The sequence below is a fragment of the Gallus gallus genome, chromosome 24, assembly GCF_016699485.2.
Source record: "Gallus gallus isolate bGalGal1 chromosome 24, bGalGal1.mat.broiler.GRCg7b, whole genome shotgun sequence".
NCBI classification, from domain to species: Eukaryota; Metazoa; Chordata; class Aves; order Galliformes; family Phasianidae; genus Gallus; species Gallus gallus.
Window position 1 is genome coordinate 4,758,260 of NC_052555.1, and position 21,534 is coordinate 4,779,793.

The window sequence follows — 21,534 nt, forward strand, 5'->3', positions numbered from 1 at the left end:
TTAGAACAACAATGGAAGTGTGGAAAAAAATGTACCCTCCCTCGTCAGGAATTTCCTGATGCATAAATCTCTTAGACAATATAAGAAGGCCTCAAGGGCATGGCAGAAGGAGAAAGGATAAAACTTGCATTTCATAGAAACAACACAGGTCACCAAAAATCAAGAATTATCATACAGTCAATACAAACAGAAAGACAGATTGCCTTACCTTACAGATCCATTCCACTTTTACAAGTGCTCAATTCTTAGGGCCATTCATACTTCTGCATACTTGCACCTTATTAGGATTCAACACACAGGCCACTGACCTTGCTTTTGCAGATTAATTGCAACCAATTGCCACCTACGCCATTCCCTGGGGAAGAGATGTACGGCTGCACAGTACCCGTGCTACTGCCTGTCCTTTCTGCACCAGAGGGCTTGCTCCTCTCCTGGGAGCTCTAACAGCAAAAATTCCTCAGTCTCTTTTTTTCTATACATATACATAAGAATAAATGCAAATCAAAATAGATGTCTTTATTTCAATTAATTTAGATCAGTGGGAGAAGTTGCCCAGAGAGGCGGTGGTACCCCGTCCCTGCAGACAGCCAAGGTCAGGCTGGACGGGGCTCTGAGCACTGCTGGAGCTGTGGCTGTCCCTGTGCACTGCAGGGAGTGGCACCAGGCGGCCTTCGGGGGTCCCTTCCAACCCAAACCATCCTGTGAATCTATGACGGGGCAGCACGAACTCCGGTGCAGAAAGGACCTCTCCACTCTTTCATTCTATCGCATCGCCTTCGCAGCAGAGAATGGCGTATTCAGTTTCTGCAATAGCAAAGGAGGCCGAAAACGCCCGCACGTTTCTGGGCACAGCTCTGTCACGGCCTGGTCCATCCTTGGGCAGTTCCCAACTTACTGTGGTTTTCCAAAAGCTGCGCACGTCAGTTCGAGCGGCTCCCCTTCTCTCGTGAGGCCTTGCACTGGGTAATTCTGAGAAACCCGCACTTGAGGCTTATCTGCATGACAAAAACATCATTTCATAAATTTCCTTGTCAGACAGAATCGCACTTCTACGCGCCCAACACCAACAGACAGCCAGCACCGCCTCTCCTCTTGGCCCCCTCTATGCCATTCGTCTAATCAGAACGTGAATTTGCTATTTGCTTCAAGACGGAGTGATTAGCAATGGGAAACGTGAGCAGATAGGAGAACTGCACCGACTCGAGCACCGCCGCTCCCCAGCAAAGGCATTTTGCTGCACCAGAGTTTATCTCTGAACTCACTCAAGCTAAAAGGAACTCATTTGCCTTCATGCTAAGGTGAGACCAGAGATATTTGCGGTGCTCGGAATTGATATGTTTTATCGTGTATCATATATTACTGCATGACAACACCTTGTGTCCACGCATATTAATACGGCGGAGCTTTACAAGAGATGCTTGTTAGAAACACAAAAAGGAACCACAGCCACCGCTGCTTTTGTTTGAACAACCCAAGATGTTCGTTAGTCGAAATGAAGCTCTTCTAAATCCTAAAATAAACACAGAGAATTAAAGCATTCACAGCGAGGCAGCCAGCTCAAACACGCCGTAGCAAAACCCTGCAGGAGAAATAAAACCCACAAAAGCAGCCACAACACACTGGAGCCCGTGATTAAAAAATTCATTGCCTCCTATAACTGAAAAGCAGATTAAGAACGCAACCTGAGCTGTAGCTAAACTGCTATCAATGTTATCAATGCTAAAGATGCCATTAGGCCATGTGTATCTTTCAGGAATTCACTCAACTGTAAGAAATAAAGGAAGGCAAAAGAATAAATAAATCAGTATGCATAAAGGTTGAAAACATTCAAACATTTCTCTTTCCTTTGAGAGTTCACTGCTACCAAAAATATCAGCTTGCTGCATTTTATTAACTGTGTTTAACTCATTAACGTGCTTCCTATGGAATAACAGGGATTAGAAAAAAAAAAAAAAAAATGTATGTCAGGATTTGAAAACTTTAAACTCTCCTAATTTTCAGTAATGGAATAAACCACAGCAGCAAATCCTCTCCTGAGATGATGCACCACAAACACTTTATGAAACAATCCCATCACAGAGGCTTCCTGCAGCCATGAAACCAAGGAGTATCTGCACATGGCTTACGGTGTCATGGATGTGTGTCCCACATGAGGCGCAAAGTCCCAGCTCCACTGGAAATACAAGACTGAAGAATGCCTTAAATACAAGCTGACCGCCAATGAGTGATGCTAAGGTAACTAAGGGCCAATGCCAGAACAAGGCTGGTTGGATGAGATGGTCTTAGAAGTCTTTCCCAACTGTCACGATTCTATGAAAGATGAGAAAAGCTTCTGAGCCCTGTTTACAAAGGAACACGGAGGCCTTCTTGCATGGCAGCCCAAGCTGAGAAAGCCATGTGTAAGACCTGCTGCAGCTCGGCTCTTCTGCTGCTCCAATGAGATAAATTGCCCCATTCCTAATGAGATGCTTAACAGCTGTCAATTACTTATGGAAATCAAGAGGAATACACCGAAGGCTTGTTGTACTGAGAATGAATTGCAAACTAAGTAGGCTCTCCCAAAACTACAAGAGCTGAGCCCCTCTATTCCAGCTTCTAGCCCCACAGTCTTCATCGCTCAAATGAAAGAAGCAGAGTGAATCTATACCACTTGGATTTGCACACTGTAGGGATGGGGAAGAGAGATCTGACTGGAGATAAGGAAGAAGGTTTGGCACTGAGGGCGGTGAGGCAGTGGCACAGGTTGCCCAGAGAGGCGGTGGTGCCCCGTCCCTGCAGACAGCCAAGGTCAGGCTGGACGGGGCTCTGAGCACTGCTGGAGCTGTGGCTGTCCCTGTGCACTGCAGGGAGCGGCACCAGGCGGCCTTTGGGGGTCCCTTCCAACCCAAACCATTCTGTGAATCTGTGTCACACACAGTGTAAATCCCGACTTCATTATCACACAGTTGCACTTGCGAAGACAACAACATTCCCAGTAGAGTCATCACAGCAAACGTCTCTTCTAAGCAGGACTCACCAACAAGCAAGTAATTACAGAAGGCACTTATAGAAATGGGAAGTGCTTCAAACTGCTGAAAGATGGCCGGTCACTCCGGAGAGCAGACATCTCAATTAGGCATGCAGCATAAAGGGAAAATTCCACCTGCTTTGAGCAAGGATCTGGGGCACACTGTGGGCCTTTTTTCTTTTTTAAGGACATCAGTGATCTTTAATTCTACTTCTGCTGCTCAGATGAAGTCAGTACCTCTTTCCTTCACATTACAGACTCTTAAGTAAAGCTCTGTAAAATGCCAGATCCTGAGCTCAGCTCCTACCTGGAATCGTGACATTTAGCAACCAACAGCAGCAGCTCGTGGTGGTTTTCAAGGCCTGTACCAATGGTTTGCCATCTATTAACCACTCCATTAAAAAGGCCACATTCCAGTAGTGACACCTGTGGCAGTGCAATGTGGGGCAATCACCATCTCAGACGGCAAACCAGGGCACCAAATGCACCCCAACTGCCTGAAATCCTCAACTTGGAACTTCATAATATCACGTTGCCTGATTACTACATAAATGCATGCATCTATGCTTCTGAGTCACAATACACTACACTGGCAGCCAATTAGATGTAACAACCTCAAGCTATTTCCTACTATGCCTATTTCTAGTGGCTTAAAAATAAAAAAAAACCCAAGTAATTTAATAAGGCACCTTTATTAAGCTAAATACATTCAAAACCTACGAGTGATATACAAGGTTAAATACCAGTAGTCTAAAGGTTACACTGTAGCAGCAACCAATTTGAAAAACTTATTACAAAACCATTCTGCATTTGATGAGATTTCTTTTACAAGACATGCATTGTGTGCCTCAAAGACAACTGAAAAGCAGCCTTCAGAGAGGCGACAGCACGCCCTGCTCCTTGCCTGGCCTGTCAATTATGGTGTGCATGAACCCAAACCTCTCAGCCTCCCACACTCCTGTAGGCAACCAGGGAAGGAAAAATAATACAATCATAGAATCATTAAGGATGGGAAAGACCTCTGAGATCATCTAGTCTACCCATCCACCAATACTGCCCATTAAATCGTGTCCCTATGTACTACATCTGCCCTTTCCTTGAATACCTCCAGAGATGGTGACTGCAGCACCTCCCCGGGCAGCCTGTGCCAATGCTCCACTGCTCCTTCAGAGAAGAAATCCTTCCTAATATGCAACCTGTACTCAGCATACTTCCCCCATGGCTATTGTACCATCAGTCCCTTATGGTAGAGTTGGACTAAGGCTCTCCCTGCATGCTTGGTGCTGTCCATGGCTGTCAAGTTCCTTTTACTGTTCTCTACAATTGATCCAATCTTCCAGCAGGATTTCTATATGAAGTCTGCACATCAAGACGTGTGCAAGACTCCAGGATTGAACTCACTGACACAGCAGAGAAAAACCATCACCTCAGCTCCAGCTCCATGCTTCGCACACACAGGGAAGCGCTGGGTCTTCCAAGCTGGTTTCTCTACTGAAAGCTTCTGCTGCAGCATTCCCAACCATTCCACTTCCCAAGGTGTGGTTCCACTTCTGTGAAGAAGGGATAAAGGCTGCACCCACTTTCCAGAGCTTTAAAGTGCTGTGGTTCAGAAATCACTCAAACACTCAAGTCATCCTGCATATGCCTTGACTCTTCTTCTTATCCACTGTTAGGCAGTTTTCTGCCATCAGCAAAGATTATTAACAGTGATTTTTTTGATTATTATTATTTTTTAAAGAACTCCTAAATGAGTCATGGGAGCACTGAAGAGCAGCAGGCTAAGCACCCAGGCCAGTGCATTTACTCTAAAAATACCATCGCTTGCTGATTACTCCCTAATGACTATTCTTTGAGATCTGCCAGTTAGTGATTTCTTAATCCATTTAAATGTGCGCTCCATCGATTATGCTTAGATCTCATTAATCAGTCAGGATATCACGTTATACAGAGTTCAATGTCTTACAAAAGCCTAAGCCTGTTACTTCTACCCATTTACTTTCATCAGGCAGGCCTATGATCTCAAAGACAGGCGAGCTCATCGTCTCAAGAAGTGACACCAGACTGACTGGCACAGCCTGATCCCAGCACAGCCCTATGCTATTTCTGCTGTGTGGGTCTGAGACACCAGGGCTGGCCCCAGCCTTCGTGCCATCCCCTAATAAGCGCTCCTTTAGTCAATAGGTACTTCCACGTCAAGAAACATGGAGATGTGGCACTGAGGGACATGGTTAGTGGGCAAGACTGGTAGTAGGTGGAGGGTTGGGCTAGCTTTTCCAACCTCAACGATTCTTTGATTCTATTACTGCCTTCACTATAACGTACCAACTGGAGGAAGGCAGCCAAGTTTTGCTGAGAACATTTATCTCTTTTGCAAGAGGACTAAACCCAAAGGCAGCACGACAGGAGGCAGCACATCACTCTGCAGGCAGTAAGTGCTGCATGGTAACAGCATGGGTTTCTCCAACTGCCAAGCCTGTGGTTGAATTCCCACACGCTGCAGCCCACAAGGATGCTAACACATATTAGATGTGACTCCTGCATGGAAATATGACCTTAAATAAAAGGATGGTTTACTTGGGAAATGCAAGGAGGCAGGTGAATGATGGTTATGCTCTTGCCCTCACGTCTCCCCCATGAAACACAATCAGAATACGCTTAACGAGGAACACGTGTGCAGTAAATTTAAGTGTGTGGCTGTAGCCAGTAATTCCACTGCTACAATGCTGCAAAACATAAACGACATCACACTTGAGGTGGATGTTCTTTGGGGCCATGCCAGTCATCTCCGAGTTGAATCATCACACTCCAGCAGCTCCTGGTCCTCCAGCAATCTCGGAGATACGGCTCCTGCGACGCAGCAATCTGTCCACTCTAAGCACAAAAGCTGCACTGAAACAGTCATTAATGCCACAGTTAAAACATTCTGGGAAGCAGTTCTTCAGCAGGAGAGGTGTTCTCTGAACTCAGCTGACTCCTAACGCTCACCAACCACCAACAGTGACAAAGCAGCCAACCCTCCCTGGCCCACACCATCACCAAATTGCAGCTGAACACGTACATCATTAAGTACTGATGTGATGATACGTGGTCAGTCCCTCCATGGCAGACAAGGACGGGTTTCGTACCACCACACTGTTTGCCAACTGAGAAAATTACAAAATGGATTCTTTCAATGATTCAGCTGAAAATTCTCCTGCCTGCACTGTAAAATTAGGCAGCGAATCCAAGTTTTAAAACCCATTTGGTGATTACTGCATTAATTCTCCAAGTGCGCCTCTTTGCAGAAATGATGACAGATGGCGTTCTCAGGAGATGGATCCTGCAGGTCAAGCAGAGTTTTTGCCCACTTTAGGTAATTCTGGCTTCAGAATCACCCAGAATACACTTTAGTGCCCATCTGAAGAAAGATGGTTATTTTACAGAGATCCTCAGCTCTGCTCTGTTCCGTGTCCCAAACCAACAAGCTGCATTGTCTGTAGAAACAGCAGTAATAAACCATTCTCAAAATCTGTCTCCTGGCAGTTTCTGTATCTCACAGCGCTCACACGCCAGGGAAAGTTGAGCATCTTTCAATATTATAAGTCAGAGACGTTGACATCTATACGCAGGTAGAGATGAACTGTCGCCTTAATCCCAACATCAAGCAGATTTGCTTATCAGGAATGAAGTTAGAGAGAGCACAGACCTGGCAAACCAGGGCTTTCGCCCCGCTTCGATAGGGACAGAGCCACCTCTAACGTCAATGGCCAGGAATTGGCTCTTAGGGACTGCACCCCAACAGAACTCCATGCTCAGACATACCCAGGGGAACAGGAGGGTGAGCTGTACCTACACACCCCTATTCTCAATATTTAGCTGCATGTTCCTGCTGAACGCTTCCAAAACGCAACGTCCAGGCTGTGCTGCGTGCTTTTCATTCCCAACAACGCTCCTCTGAGAAAACCTTATTAATGAGCTTGCAAACGAGCACCCAACTGGGAAATGTCACAAACAAGAGTGGCTAATGCCCCAGAAAATCAAATAACTGAACACTTGGCTGATTGTGGTGCTTTTCATATTTATAAAAAGAGGAGGGGAAAAAAAAAAAAAGAAAAGAAAGCTTTAAATCAAAGTTTCAGAAGAGGTCAACACCTCACTGAACAAAACAACTCATTTATTCATTTTAAGAAACCTCCAGATGATAAATTACATTGATGTTAATCACTTCACTGCATACTATGCAATTAATATTTGTACTCGATAGAAATATAAGGATTACTGAAGATGTGACAGCATACATATATGGTTGATTTTTAACATAATTGGGTGCAAAGCATTCTCCCACCGTAACAGCAGAGGCCATAACAGATTCCTTCAGTGCATATGTTAGAAGTACACTCATAGCTACTAAAAAAAATAGAATATGCAATTCATTATAACTTCAGGAGGAGAGGAGAGGAGAGGAGAGAGGAGAGGAGAGAGGAGAGGAGAGGAGAGGAGAGGAGAGGAGAGGAGAGGAGAGGAGAGGAGAGGAGAGGAGAGGAGAGGAGAGGAGAGGAGAGGAGAGGAGAGGAGAGGAGAGGAGAGGAGAGGAGAGGAGAGGAGAGGAGAGGAGAGGAGAGGAGAGGAGAGGAGAGGAGAGGAGAGGAGAGGAGAGGAGAGGAGAGGAGAGGAGAGGAGAGGAGTCAAATCAGGACTTGCACGCTTCCACTTCCAGGATCACATAATGACATAAAGAAAAGTACCACAGAAGCTGAACTTAAATGTTTCAGAGTATCTGGTTCCATTTAATTCCTTAATGATATTTTAATGCATTTTGGTGCTTCATTTCCTTTCTAAAATTACGCTCAACACGCCGGTCTTCCACCCCTCACTGAATGATCTGAATCACAAAAGGAAAGCAACTTGAGCCCAACTCAACATATATTTCCAAGCCAACACCATACAACATATTGCAGCCATCCACTGCACAGGGCTGTGTGCTCACTGGCTATTAATCAAGCATGAAAGTGTTGTTGTTACTGTGAGTACACAGCGCTATCTGTCAAACTCTGTTTGCTTTTAAAAAGCATTACCAGGAGATTTTCATAAATATTACAGAATGCTTGTTTGCAGAGATTTCTTTTTAATAACACACTCTGCGTTCATAGGGAAGCATTTATCTCAAAGCTTCACAAAGGGCCAGGCTGTGCCACATTACATATGCAATAAATAGCTTACTCCCTGAGTAGGACAAGTTAATACTCAGCATGAATACGTCTTAGTCATCGTTCTGCTGACTGCAGCAGAACACCCCCTCTCTGCACCCCAGTACATGCACTGCTCAGATTCGGGTGAAGCTGCTATTCATTTTTTTCCAACTTTAGCTTATGGTACGGTAATAAATGACCAGAATGTACAATGGACCCTTATCAGATCATGCAACAGTTCAATTAGTTTGCCAGGGGAGGAGCAAAGCAGCCATTCCTATCTCTCAGGTTACAAAGAAAACAACTGCGCCCATCCTTAAAGATTCTACATGCTCAGCACTGGAGGAGACACTTAGAAACAACCAAGCAGAGAAGAGGACAACAAGATGACAAATCACACTGTGGATAGAGAACAACTACCCTGTTAAATCACTGCTACAGTGACACCGGGTTTAGTACTGCACACGCACAGGGTGCTCCAAGGTTCAACATCATCACAAACCCCACACGTTAACTCTGCACAGCCTGAAATTACCGTGCCTGTCTCCCTTCGTGAACACTACCTGCTTCTCTGTGGTTCAGGACAACTGGAGCAACTGCAGCCTGGGGTGCCAAGGCCAAGAGCCAGCTTGAAATACGCTCCTGAAGTTACCAAGAAACCCTGAAGTTTGCAATTTCCTTTGAACTACAACACAGGCGAAAACACTGCAATGAATTGCTTTTAAAACACAGTGAAGGAGGTCACTTTGCAGACTTCCATTTTTGCACCTGTTTTTTTTTTTTTTCCCCTTTCATGCCAAGAAGAGCATTTCAATTAAACAAATGCATATTTCAGGCAACGCCTCCAAACGCACCAAAACAAGAACGAACGTTCCTGATTCCCAGTGACACCTCAAGGTCCCTGAACCACATTTGGCACGCTTCTCCTTAAGAAAACTGCTTGAGAAAGAGAAAATGTAATGTTTGGAAGGTAGAATAAAAACAGTGGAGGGAGAAAGGACTGCAACCCTCCCACCGGGCTGCAAAGGAGCCGGATCTGCACCCTGTTCCCATCTCTGCTCTGCTTCCTCCATCCGGGAGCATCACAGAGGCACTGCTTCCACAAAGGAGTGTATGAGGAACAGCAGAAATAACCTTCTCTTGCAAAATGGCTGGGCTGTGTGGGAGCCTGACCTCTGAAAACGCCTTTTTTTTCCATTTCAACATTATGCAAATGGCACTGAGTTCACTGCCTGTTCCCTTTTGCAGGTTGCACTTTGAGGAGTTCCCATGAGGACAAACACCCCCCACCACAAAACGTGTTATTTTTGTAGTTTTCAGTGGCTCGGTTTTGTTTTTAAACTTTTGAATCATCTCTTCAAAAAAGAAATCTCTCCATGCTCTGAAATGGAGTCAGACAACAATACCTCGTTATCCAAGAAGGCTCCATCCATCATCCTCCCATCCTTCCCCGACATGCTCAGGTTGGATACATTAAGTGCAGAGAAACACAGCATCTGCTGAGAAAATACTTTACTACATCCTGCTGGTGTTCCAAAAAGGTGGATCTGTTGTGCCCATGGTACAGATAGGTGAGACTTAAAGGGAGAGAATGGAACAGCAGACACTCAACCAATGCCACGCAGCTGACTGATCTGGAGTTATGCCCCCGTGGCTGCAAGAGAAGCAGCAAAAACCAAACACACTGGCCCGATGGGTGGCTGCTAATCACTGCTTCTTTGGAGACATAGCATTTCGTGTGCCTGAAAAGTAAGAATGGTCAGTGGCAGTGCATCAACAGCCATCGGAAGGGATCTGGTGCTCTGATTGCAAGTCTCATATCTAAAAAGCAATTGAGAAAGTATCAATTAGGCCTGATTGTCAGAGTTCCCCAAGAGGCTGAGTTCATGCCAACAGAAGCACTGATTGAGATGCTGATCGGTGAAGACAAGATTTTCCTCCTGCTCTCTCTCTCCCTTAGAACTGAGCTGCAGTCATCAGATTGAAGCAAGAAAAGCTCAGGGGTGAAGGTTTGCTCCCTGACCGCCTTTTCTACCCTAGGTTCAGGTCCAGCAGCAGGCACCAACTGCTCATGTCTGGATGTCCTCCAGCACATGAAGTCCCGAAGCCACTAATTGCTGGGAGCTGCAAGGTTATGACGTTACGTGTTTTTTTTCTTCTGGTTCTCTTCTCTCAAGCCATCTGCTCCTGCCCACTAAAAAACTAACTAGACTAACACGGGTCAATTCCCTGTAAATATACACATAGCTTCTGTTAACAAGCTCTGAGTTTAATTCTGACCAGAGCACTCAACAGACCTTTCCGTACCCACCCCCTCTCCCTCACAAGGAGGTGCTGTGTTAGTTCTACTCCAACAAGCACATGCTCAGCTCCAGAAACAGCCATAGGGAACACTAAAATCAGTGATCAGGGTAAAATCTTTGCAGCAGAAGCCTCCAACACATTATCAGAAGATGACACGCGTCCCACAGGACATCCAAGTAACTGTATTTTACGTGTGCTTTGCCTTCATTGTATGTGCAACCCTGTAGAGACTGCAAATGAAAGTAGTCCAAATGGGATTCATTTGATAGAGAGGAAAAACAGAACAGATTTTGCTACGTTTTTTTTTTTCCTCCCCACAAACACTGCTCCTCTCCCCTCCATCAAAGTATCAGGGATTTCAGTGGAGTTTCTAAAAGGGAGCCTAAAGGAAATCTGATGCCCTTTCAAACACGGGGAAGAAACTCTGGAAGAATTCAATATCAACATAATACTGGAAATAGGATTTTTTTTTTTTCCCTGTTAAGTATTTGATCAAGCCTCACAAAGGTGCTAATGTATTATTAAAGCTAATGGAGCTCTACAAGAAATGTTAATGGACATGAAGTTTGCATAAATGAATTACACATTAGCGCAGTCACAAGAAATCTAGTATCTGCCAATTGAGGAAGTATCTGATTGTTCCTGTTTTCCTCATTACAGGAACATAACTTCACGCTAGTTTCAGAGATATGAGAATTGTAACCAAGACGTTCATAATGAAACTACATAACGAAGCAAATGAAATAAAATTAATACAACCTCCTCTTTCCCTTTCAGCGTAATGTTGCAGTCGACGTCAACCTGCAAAAATAAGCACTGGGAATCATCCGTGCAGCCCTGATTTTCTGAGGCACCAAAGCCATGCAGGGAGGACAGTCTGACTTTGGTTTTGGAGCTCTTTCTGAGCAGCAGCATATGTGTAGAGCAGCTGGAAGTCAGGCATGTCTGCATTTGGGACCACAGGTATTTCCAGATAACTGCTCAGAGATCTTGTTAACGTCACATACAGTAGAACAGCTCCTAAACAAAGTGCAATGCATTATTAACACCCAACATGATGGGAACATGAGAGCGAAAGTGGCCAGGCCTTTGTCAGGGGTGCTCCTGAAGACTCCATGCACTTCATCCTGCCCTAATTTAGAAAAACAGCTGCAACTGTATGTTCACAATGCACAAAACCAATGCCTCTTTTGCACAGTGGTTTTTTTATTTGCAGTAAACTCACAACGGTGTCCAGTTGCTTTAATGTGGCATCACAGAAAAAGCATTTCAAAGAGATTTTTGCTAAAAGAGAAAACACTCCAACCCCCTGAGATTTAGTCTGTTCTGATGACCGTAATGCTCAGCCAGGAACTTTTTGTGGTGCAAATCTGATGTAAACGAAAGAGCTGGGAAAAGTCAAAACTTGACAATTAAATGTAAACAACATTTTGGTTTCAGTTTTTAAAAACAGGTTATAAGCACCATCAACACCCTGCACAGCTTCATCTAAACAGATGGCAAACGGTTCCTGAACTCTTCAGTGAGTAATTTTATATGTTAAAACCATTGGAAGTTCTGCTACTCACACATGACTTCTAGGTAGCGTTGTGTCTGCAAGTCTTTGACAGCGGGGTGATCCACCAAGCAGATGACAGGGACCCCGTCGTCCTCCCGTCCCACTTTCAGCAAAAGCTGGCTGGTCACTGTGTACATATCAGACCACTGCTCCACTTCTGACTTGCCTGGGAAGGAAATGGAAGAGAAGACCAGAAAGTTATCATGGGTGTACCTATGGGGACGTTCACCCTCCTTGTGTCCGTGCCCAGGTGACACGCTGCCTTCATACACCTGTTTCCTCTCTTTAGACACGAGGCTTTATGGCAGGGAGGTACGTGGGGATGGAGCAACGCACCTCTCCGTGAAGTTGTTTCTGATTAAAATCTACCATACACTATCAGAATGATTAACAATCCCTTTACACCATCCCCAAATCCCCGAACTCTTCAATCAATGGAGTTACAAATCCCCTCCCACTTTGGAATCAACAATCAGCTAGGAAAGTGATTAAACAGATTAACTTAATTAAAAGTCGTATTGATAGGCTGAAATATTTCAGCAGTACTCCAGAGAGAGCAACCATGAGAGTAACTGCAGGATTTACGACCTGAAAGATGATGTGACACACAACACAGAACCAAGAAAGAAAGGAAGAGACAGGAGAGAGGATTTTGCCATGCCCTCTGCAATCACTTGCTGACAGCATGCCTCCACTGTGCTTCCAAATACTCTTATCTGTGGCTTTTTATTTAAGAATTCAGATTGCACAGTCAAAACGTTAGGAGTAACTTGCAACAGAGGTCTTCCAAACACAAAAATATTTCAGGATGATATAATTAAGTAAAACATGAGGAGAGCTGCAGAAAGCGACAGCCCTTTAGGCTTGAGGAAAGGCTTCACTCTATTCTCAACCCAGTATTTCAGTTTCCTGACTTCTGTTTAAAAAACATCCAAAAGAATCCACAGGGTGAACTGGTATTTCAAGAAGCTACTACTCAGCTCAGCAGTCTTCAAAGCTAAAGCAAAGCTGGGATTCAATTGCCAACACAAGAAAACTCAATCAAGAAGCTGGACAGGTCAAGCATGAAGGGTCAAAAACTATTGCACTGCTGCCTGCCAGAATAGGAAAGAAAACCAAGAAAGAGATCATTTGAAGATCTGTGTAACGTTTAGATGACAACAGGTGCTGGAAATCAGTGGGGCACCACTTCAAGAAGCAGCAGGTTTGCATTCCACCTTTATCAGCATAAGCCCAGCATGTGTCATACTCAGATGCTTGTAGGTGTTGTACTTAAATAGAGGATTTTATCTTGCCCTTGTAGGGGGGTTGCATTTGAAGTAATGAGTCTGGACTTCTGTAGAGAGCCCTTCACTGTCTCAGCACAAAGGTGTTGTCAACCAAGCTCACATCTACATGCAGACTTAAAACTAACAGCATGACACATGCAATCAGTGTCAGCGACTCAACTGTGCTAATACCAGGAGCAACCAGGCTGAGGGGAGTAGGAGAAACACTTCTTATATGAATATGCAACCGAAGACAGGAAAAATACTCCATAAACAAAAGAGTGAGCTGTGCAGATGAACTGAAAATCAAAGCACAGCTCAAAGCACAGATGATCTTACTCATACCTAAAACAGGGCAGAAAAATACAAACAGCCACAGAAATAAATTCTCCACACAGCTTTAGGGCTCCTGGAGGTCACCTGCAGTTACAGAAAGGCTCCAGATGCCTATACTTAAGTCTGGCAGGTAGGCAGAGGACAACGCGAAGTTCAGCCCTTCTGTGTTAAAGAATAATTTATGTCTGCCCACATACTCCTTTGTTCCTGAGCTGGTGTTTAAAACAGCTTGCTTTTTTCTGCCTTTTTTTTTTTTTTTTTTTTTTTTTTTTAAGGAGGCAACAGAGAACAAGCAGACAACGTTACATAAATCATTTCAGCATGTGAAAAGGAAAGAGAGAAAAAAGGGTGACTGGGAGGATACACGTACCAGTCAGCTCCTTGTTGCCTTTGAACCATCTGATGGTGGTGGCTGGTCTGCTGGCCATGGCAGTGCAGTTCAGCTCAATCTCTTCTCCCTCAACAGCGATTTCTTTCTGGATATCAATTACCAAATTGCGTGGTGGGACTAAAACGAAAGACAAACGAAACAAAAACCAAAATCACAACACATTCTTGATGAAAAGGCAAGTAAGACATTTTCTGATCGCTAACACAAGACAAGAAAGACTTCTGAAAAACCCATAAAGCCTACTGGAGCAAAGTAGCTACCAGCATTTACTTGATCTTTCGATCGATCAAATCCTTTGATAGATGGTTTTGCAGTAATCAGAGTAAGCGCCTTCACTCTCCACCTAATAATCAGAGTGGTTTCACAAATTATCACGTATCAAATCCTTACGTTTCTGTTCTGCCTCCTACCAATGCAGCGATCTGCAGAAGAGTCTGAATCATCCATGGCATTCAGTTGTGCACGTTGCTATTTAAAAATACAGTTTGACTTCATGCACATTTCTCGACTTGTGCTGACAGGGAGAGGAAACACCAAAGCTGACATTTGGAAGTGCATTACTTACCGCAGTTCTAACCTCGGAAGGCAATTTTTCTCTCCTGCTGTTCAGTTTCAAGTCTCAGCCTTAAGGAGTGGAAGCAGGCCAGCGACCATCAAGCTCATTGAAAATGCTCTAAAGGCAACGAGCACAGGAGCACATGGGACTGCAGTCGCCTGCCTACCTCCACAAACTGAACCCAACACCGCCCCAGGAAGAGGAGACATTCAACCACGCATCCAATAATCAACTCTTGCACTGCATGGCATGCATCTCCCTAGGATGGTAATTGACCATTCTCCCCACTTTCCTCTACAGATCAAGAGTCTTGCATGAAACATAAGGCAGTAAGATTCAGAAACAGGCCAGAGCTTCAGCCTGCAGCCTAACACAGAGATGTGATAAACAAGCTTAACAGTGATGACACAGAAGCAAAGAGTCTCTCCCCATGGAAGCACCGGTAGCCGGAGAGTGAGAAAAAATGAACATCAAGAGTTCATGTGGTGTGGAGTTGCACTCACAGGGGAAAAAAAATCAGGACTTCCAAAGGAAACTCAACTTTGCTCTGATCGATATGATTAAGCAACTGTATAGTTCAAATGTGACTAACGCGTTCTTGGGCTAATGAAGAACAAATATGTATAAATATCATCCAGATGATCAAATGGACTAATTAGTCACTTGTGGCTTTTCTGTAAGAAGAACAGAACAGACTACATATTGGAGATTTTCACATGTTCCAATTAAGCATGAATAAATCTACATATAGTCTCACTGAAGGCATTAAAGTCATGGGGAAGAGGAGGGAAGAACATTACTGGAGGAAAAGAAAGCGTGAAGCTCTCTTCTGACACTGACTACAAAGAAGGATGCCTCAAAACTTTGCTCTGTTCGCCAAAGAGAGTATCATTAGAAGCAGATCAGCAAAACTACTCTTTGATAGAACTTAAAATATATAGGAGACTGAGTAATGACTAAGAGATCTTTGGTGGAGAATGAATCCCTACGAGGACCAACGATGTACTGACATGGATAACTACTCTCCAGCCCTGTCCCATTTTTTCTCCTAATCGGGGAGTCAATAATATGGAAGAAAAGACAGGCATGTTATCCTTGGCTTTGCACACCCTGTCTCGAAGTACAAATGTTAGCTAAGATAAACACTCCCCTCCTCAGCCTTCTAATAATAAACATCTATCTTTATTGCCTGCCCTGTGAACTATGGCTTTGCCTGAACATGTGATGGAGGCGAACAGGAAAGGCTCACCGCCTTATGAATGCCAGGGAGAGGCAGGGACACACTGGTCATGCTGAACATCTTTCTAAAGAGGAGCTGAAGCAAAAGACCAACAATAGAAAATAAATCAGACTTCTCCTTGAATTCTAAAGCCTAACGTGTGTTAAAAGGAAAACCACCAATACCCAACTGCATTACACCTCCCACATGGGAGACATGCAGTCCCAGCTTATAAATGAATCAAGTAAATAGCATTATTTCAAACACACTGTTAAGTAGGGAAATTAAATACAACACAGTATTTTTGTTTAGGTGTCATTACTGAGAAGAGCTGGAATAGAGCTTATCATCCACATGGATACTGAAAACTGTATGAGAAGTTAAAAGCTGCTGATAAACACAACAACTGTACTAGAATCGCTTATAAACATTACTTAAGCAACGTATAAAAGCCTAAGAACCAAACCTCATTAAATAAAAGGAGAAATATTTAAAGTAATCAGCAAGTGAGATCTCACATCGTATCATCCTCTGTGATTCAGGTTCTCCTATTAATAGAATCTTAAAAGCCACAGCTAATCTGTAGAAAGAGCGCTAATAGCCTGAGCTGCTATTATTGGTAACCACAGCCCTACAGCTGCATATCCACCACAGCCCTGCAAAGCATCAAGAGAAGGCAAGGCAAGAGCTCAGCGTGACCAGCTGTGAATGTATTTTGGCTGGTGGGAATGGGAGGGATGAGACAGAATTAACTTCAACTCTTCAAATAGCAGTTCCTAAAGCAACGAGCAACTTTAGGATGTGGAGTGAAAGATCTTATGTTCCATTAAAAGTGAAAAAAAATTGCTGCAATTAATAGGAAACGATCGCTTCCCATTAGCTGACTTTACATTTCGCTGGATAAGTCAACAGAGAAACATGCAAAACCTATGTGTCTTCATCTGGTAGGAGGCTCCTGAGCTATGCTGTTGGTAATAATTGCCCTTAAGGAATATCACGGATGGGCAAAGATGCTGTCTGTCTTCATTATAATATCATCCTTCACATCCCCGAGTTTGGGAAGAAAATATTTAGTGCACGATCAGATTAGCCTGACCACTGGAAGCACAAAATTCATCAGCAATTAGAGAGGTTCACCACATGCACCCGTTGGGTCCTTACCCAGCACTGTGATGGTGGTGTAAATTTCCTGTGGCGGATCCGTGTAGAGCTGGCAGAAGTACCGTCCTTCATCAGAAATAGAGACGTTCGTCAGCGACACTCGGAGCTCACTGTTGGAGAAATTCACCAGCTGAAACCTGCTGTCCTTCAGCGCTGCGGAGCAAAGGGATCGTCAGCGACTGCGGCGACAGATGCAGAAGTCCCTCTCCCAACACAAAGTCAAAAGTCTGCAGAGATCTGAGCAGCATCTGAACCAGCACCGCACAGCTCCTGCCTGCAGCTGCAATCCTGCTCTTGGGTTACAGCTGCAATCCTGCTCTTGGGTTACAGCTGCAATCCTGCTCTTGGGTTACAGCTCTTGGGTTGCAGAACGCTTCTGTTCTCAAATCGTTACCAAGAATCAACAGAAGCAAATCAGCTGGGCACAGCAGCAAGGCTTTCCACGTGGTGCTTACCTTCAGAGGTGCCATGGGAGGGGTCAGGATGGGTGTTAGGAAAAACTTCTCCAAAAGAGTGGTTGGGCAATGGGGGGAGGGGGGTTACCATCCCTGGAGGGGTTCCAGAATCATGGGGATGTGGCAGTTGGGGACATGGACAGCGGGCATGGTGGGATGGGTTGGGGATCTGAGAGGTCTCTTCCAGCCTGAATGATTCTATGACTCCGACAGCTTAATGATGCATAGGTAAACTGCTTATTGTGAAAATCCACTCTTACATGTATGCATTTTGGACTGCGTGCAGTGAGTAAACCAGGAACAGCACGAGAGATAAACGAAGTAGGGAAAGGATAATTTAACATTTGTTTCCTGACCTGTAGTGGCTGTTCAGAAATTTGGAAACCGAATGTTTCGAATCTTACCAGCAAACGTAGAGGCCACAAATATTAGCACAAGTGAAACAAGCCAGGCTCCACAGCCTGCCTGTACTTGTAGATAGGTCATAAGGTGTTCTGGGAGAGAATGCGCTCTGCCAGGCATTCCTATAACACCCAGCACAACGTGCCAGTGCCTCTGGTCCCTGTTGTGACACTACAAACCATTTCAAACATCTCACTGCAGCTATGAGGTGGTGTGGTCACGACAGGAAACAAAGCCAGGTTTGCTCAGTGGACCCCACGGTGATGGGAGATTTTGCTTTGGCTATAATGAGGCAGAGATAGTCTTGAAAATCTCAGCCTTCCCACCAAACAGATTACCTCTGAGAACATCACACTGCCTCCGCTTTGCCCTGTTCAATTTGTTTGTGTCAGCTAAATATTTGGCACTCAATTGCAATTCACCCTGAATTACTACAATCAATTCCTATTGCAAAGAAGATGGTCTGACTTTTAAAGGGGACCATCAAGGTTTCCATTAAGGAGAAAGATTATGATTGCCTGTCTGATCTGCCCTCTAAAGAATTGACTAAACTTTAAGTGTCCAACATAAAATTAAAAGATCTCAGCATATCCTTTATCCCAACCGCGAGCAAAGTGCAGGAAAAGTTGTCACCAAATAAGAGAAGATGGAACTTACGTCTGAAATCTCTGAAATAAATGGTCTGTCTGTTGGGATTAAGGAGCTGAATCACGGAGTCGTCGCTGTTTTTGACTCGACAGCTGATGGTGGCAACGTCCCCCTCCACTACCGTCACATCTTCTGTTATCAAGTTCTGGCCATCACCTTAGGAAGGAAAGGAAGAGGAGATATGAAAATCATAAATGACGCCTGGAAGTTCCATTTGGAATGCTCAAATGAGCAACACCAGGGAACGTGAGGATGGATTTCCTCCCCTTAACCATCCTGGAAACAATTGAATTAAAGAGGAGTAATTGGAAAAGAGGTCCATGGTGGGAATAGTGGAAAAATGACTGCTGTACAGCTAATTGCTTGCCAAATAACCACCGTACAGCCTCATCGCAGAGCAAACAAGTCACTTAATTCCCTCTGTTTTAAATCATGACCAAAAATGATGAGCAGGGAAAAATCTCCCTGGACTTATCCACCTCTCCATCCTTTATCCTCATACCAGCCTCAGGAGCGGACGTTCCATGCTATGCGCATGGAAACACCTGAAATGTCCTTCCTCCCTTAAAAAGATGAATATTGTTAAATTTCCTTGAAGGAAAAATCTGCTGGAAGAAGCATCTGTCCTTTGGCTTCAGCAGATACGCCTTTGTGAACTGGTTTTCACTTACTACGTCTCATCAGTGGGTGCTATTAATGTCCAGAGGCGGGAAAGAAGAACTCGATGCAATTATGCCGTGGGAGTCTTGTAATCATTTACAGGTCACCACCTCCAAACTCTCTCTCTAATGAATTGAATCATTACATCAGATGCACACAGAGAAATCTGGTTCGCGTTATAAAGAATGCAGAGGATCGTGATTTGCAAAAAAAAAAAAAGCATTTTGCATTTCACGTTTTCCACGTCTTCCAGTTCAGGTTACAGCAAAGCAGAGCTGTGTTGGAGATGGGAGGAGGAACCAAAGCCCCTCCTGGGGGCAGCTCACAGCTTGCCTGCCTTCCATATGGACATGGGGAGAACCGCAATGCAGCTTCACTTGTAGATGGCCCAAGGAAGTGGGAGAAACTTTTGAGACTCGAAACACCCAGGGATGTTCGTTATGCTCTGGTTTGTATTTTTCCTTGTCTTCTCTCCAGCTTTTTTAGCGAGATGCTACTATACTGACCACCATCAAACCTCTCGGGTCAGAAGATGAGCACCCAGCCGCACACATGTGCTACCAACAGGCTCACTATGGCTTTCTTCAACACTTCTAACCATGGCAGCACAACTGTTTGGCACCTACAGCCTACCTGGGCAAAGCTAGGGGATGCAACAGCATCCCTCACTTAGGAACAGGCACTGTGATACACGATGTTACACCCAGCCAAGCGGGTCTGACACTGATCACAGACAGCTGTGGGTAGGACACCAATGACCAGACGTGATCCTCAGCCCCCCCCTGCCCACAGCCAGACTCCAGCAGAGGCTATGCTGCAATATTCCAGAGCTGTGGTGTCCCTATTCACTGCAGGGGTGTCGGACTCTACAGCCTTCAGAGGTCCCTTCCAACTCCAAGGATTCTGTGATTCTACGATTCCATCCTACAAAAATGTTCACCACCACCAACTGCTCCCAGGGAATGATTTTATCAAACCCATTCAAAACAAGGTTCTTGCACAAGGATCAGCTTGATATGTTCTCATAAATGCAATATTCGCTACAAATCATTAACAAAGCTATTAAGACTTGATTTCCATCTAAGCAATTACTGCAAGCATATTTTTTTACATTTACTTTAAAAGACTCAGTCCTATTTTCAATTCATTAAACTGTTCCTTGCATTTACTGAGTTTTACATCAGCTTGGAAGCCTATTTGAATTAATAAAAATTACAGTACAAGTAATTTAGAAATAAATTATTTGAAGTTTAAGCCACTGAAGCTTTTCATGCTGGAATGCTGCTACATTAAGCCTGCTGACTGATTGCTTTGGAAGTCCAGCATTGAGGTCCAGGCTGGAGTCAGGATCTGTCTCAAGGAATATTTGCTCTCCCGCAGGCTTTGGGGTTAATGAGAGGCACAGGGCACACGAGGACAACATCCCACAGTCTGACACAGCCATCAGCTCAACCATAGTGGATTTCTGTGTATTTATTCTGAACCAGAGGGCATCCTATCCGGCTGTTGTTTGCACAGATTCCCTTGCTCTGCTGACCTAAATTTGTTTGCTTAACTAGCAGCACCAGGCAGTACGAGTTAACGCGTTTGGTTATCTGCATTCACATCTGCTCCCAGTTACCAAGAACAGCATCAATTACAAACTTCAAATTAAATAAACATGCAATGTGAAGCGAGAACTCTCCAGACCCATTTTCACTTAAACATTTCAGGAAGTTATTTGCTAATATTTACCCGCGCTATGCAAGCATTCCGGGGAGTATTACTTCCACCAAAATACATCCATTTACAGCACCACAACGTCTTTTAATGGCATAAAGATTTGGGTGGAGAGAGGAAGAATCACAGAAGGGCTCAGGTTGGAGGGGAGCTCAAAGCCCACCCAGTGCCACCCCCGGCCATGGGCAGGGCTGCCCCCCACCAGCTCAGGCTGCCCAGGGCCCCATCCCACCTGGCCTTGAGTGCCTGCAGGGATGGGGCACCCACAGCTTCTCAACATCTACAACTTCTCAGTTTTTGAACTGTACAGACCTCATACAGAATCACAGAAAGAGAGTAAAAAATAAAAGGAAGGCTGCTACTGATAAAGAACTCTCCTCAGTGCTCTATAACATAAGGGACAGACTCAAAGACCAGACTTCATATTTCAAACCTGGGCAGGATTGCTTGATTAAATCTCAACTTTGCCCACGTAATTCACTTCCCTTTGGGCTCTGTTTATAAAGCCACAAAGAGAATCACGTCTCTATTTCCAACAGGGTATTTGAATCCCTTCGCATGCACACAAGGAGATCAAGTTTAGCATGAAAGAAGTGAAAGTGAAAGAACTGCAACCATTTTCTTACGTCATTAATGCCCTGGAAAAAGAGAACAAAAAACTGCAAATGAAAATCAGTTTTTT

The 21,534-nt window shown here is 44.4% G+C and overlaps 1 protein-coding gene across 8 annotated transcripts in view; it reads right to left on the reverse strand.

Annotated features, from left to right (window-relative positions):
- CADM1 (cell adhesion molecule 1) overlaps window positions 1-21,534 on the reverse strand; it is a 157,883-nt gene that overhangs the window by 33,414 nt on the left and 102,935 nt on the right. For all 8 annotated transcript variants that reach the window (XM_015298223.4, XM_015298222.4, XM_040652175.2 and 5 more), the window contains exons 2-6: window positions 18,483-18,629; window positions 16,969-17,121; window positions 14,012-14,149; window positions 12,048-12,203; window positions 896-995 (exon numbers count right to left, since the gene is read on the reverse strand). In XM_015298223.4, coding sequence (XP_015153709.1) covers window positions 896-995; window positions 12,048-12,203; window positions 14,012-14,149; window positions 16,969-17,121; window positions 18,483-18,629 — 694 coding nt within the window. The remainder of the gene's footprint in view (window positions 1-895; window positions 996-12,047; window positions 12,204-14,011; window positions 14,150-16,968; window positions 17,122-18,482; window positions 18,630-21,534) is intronic.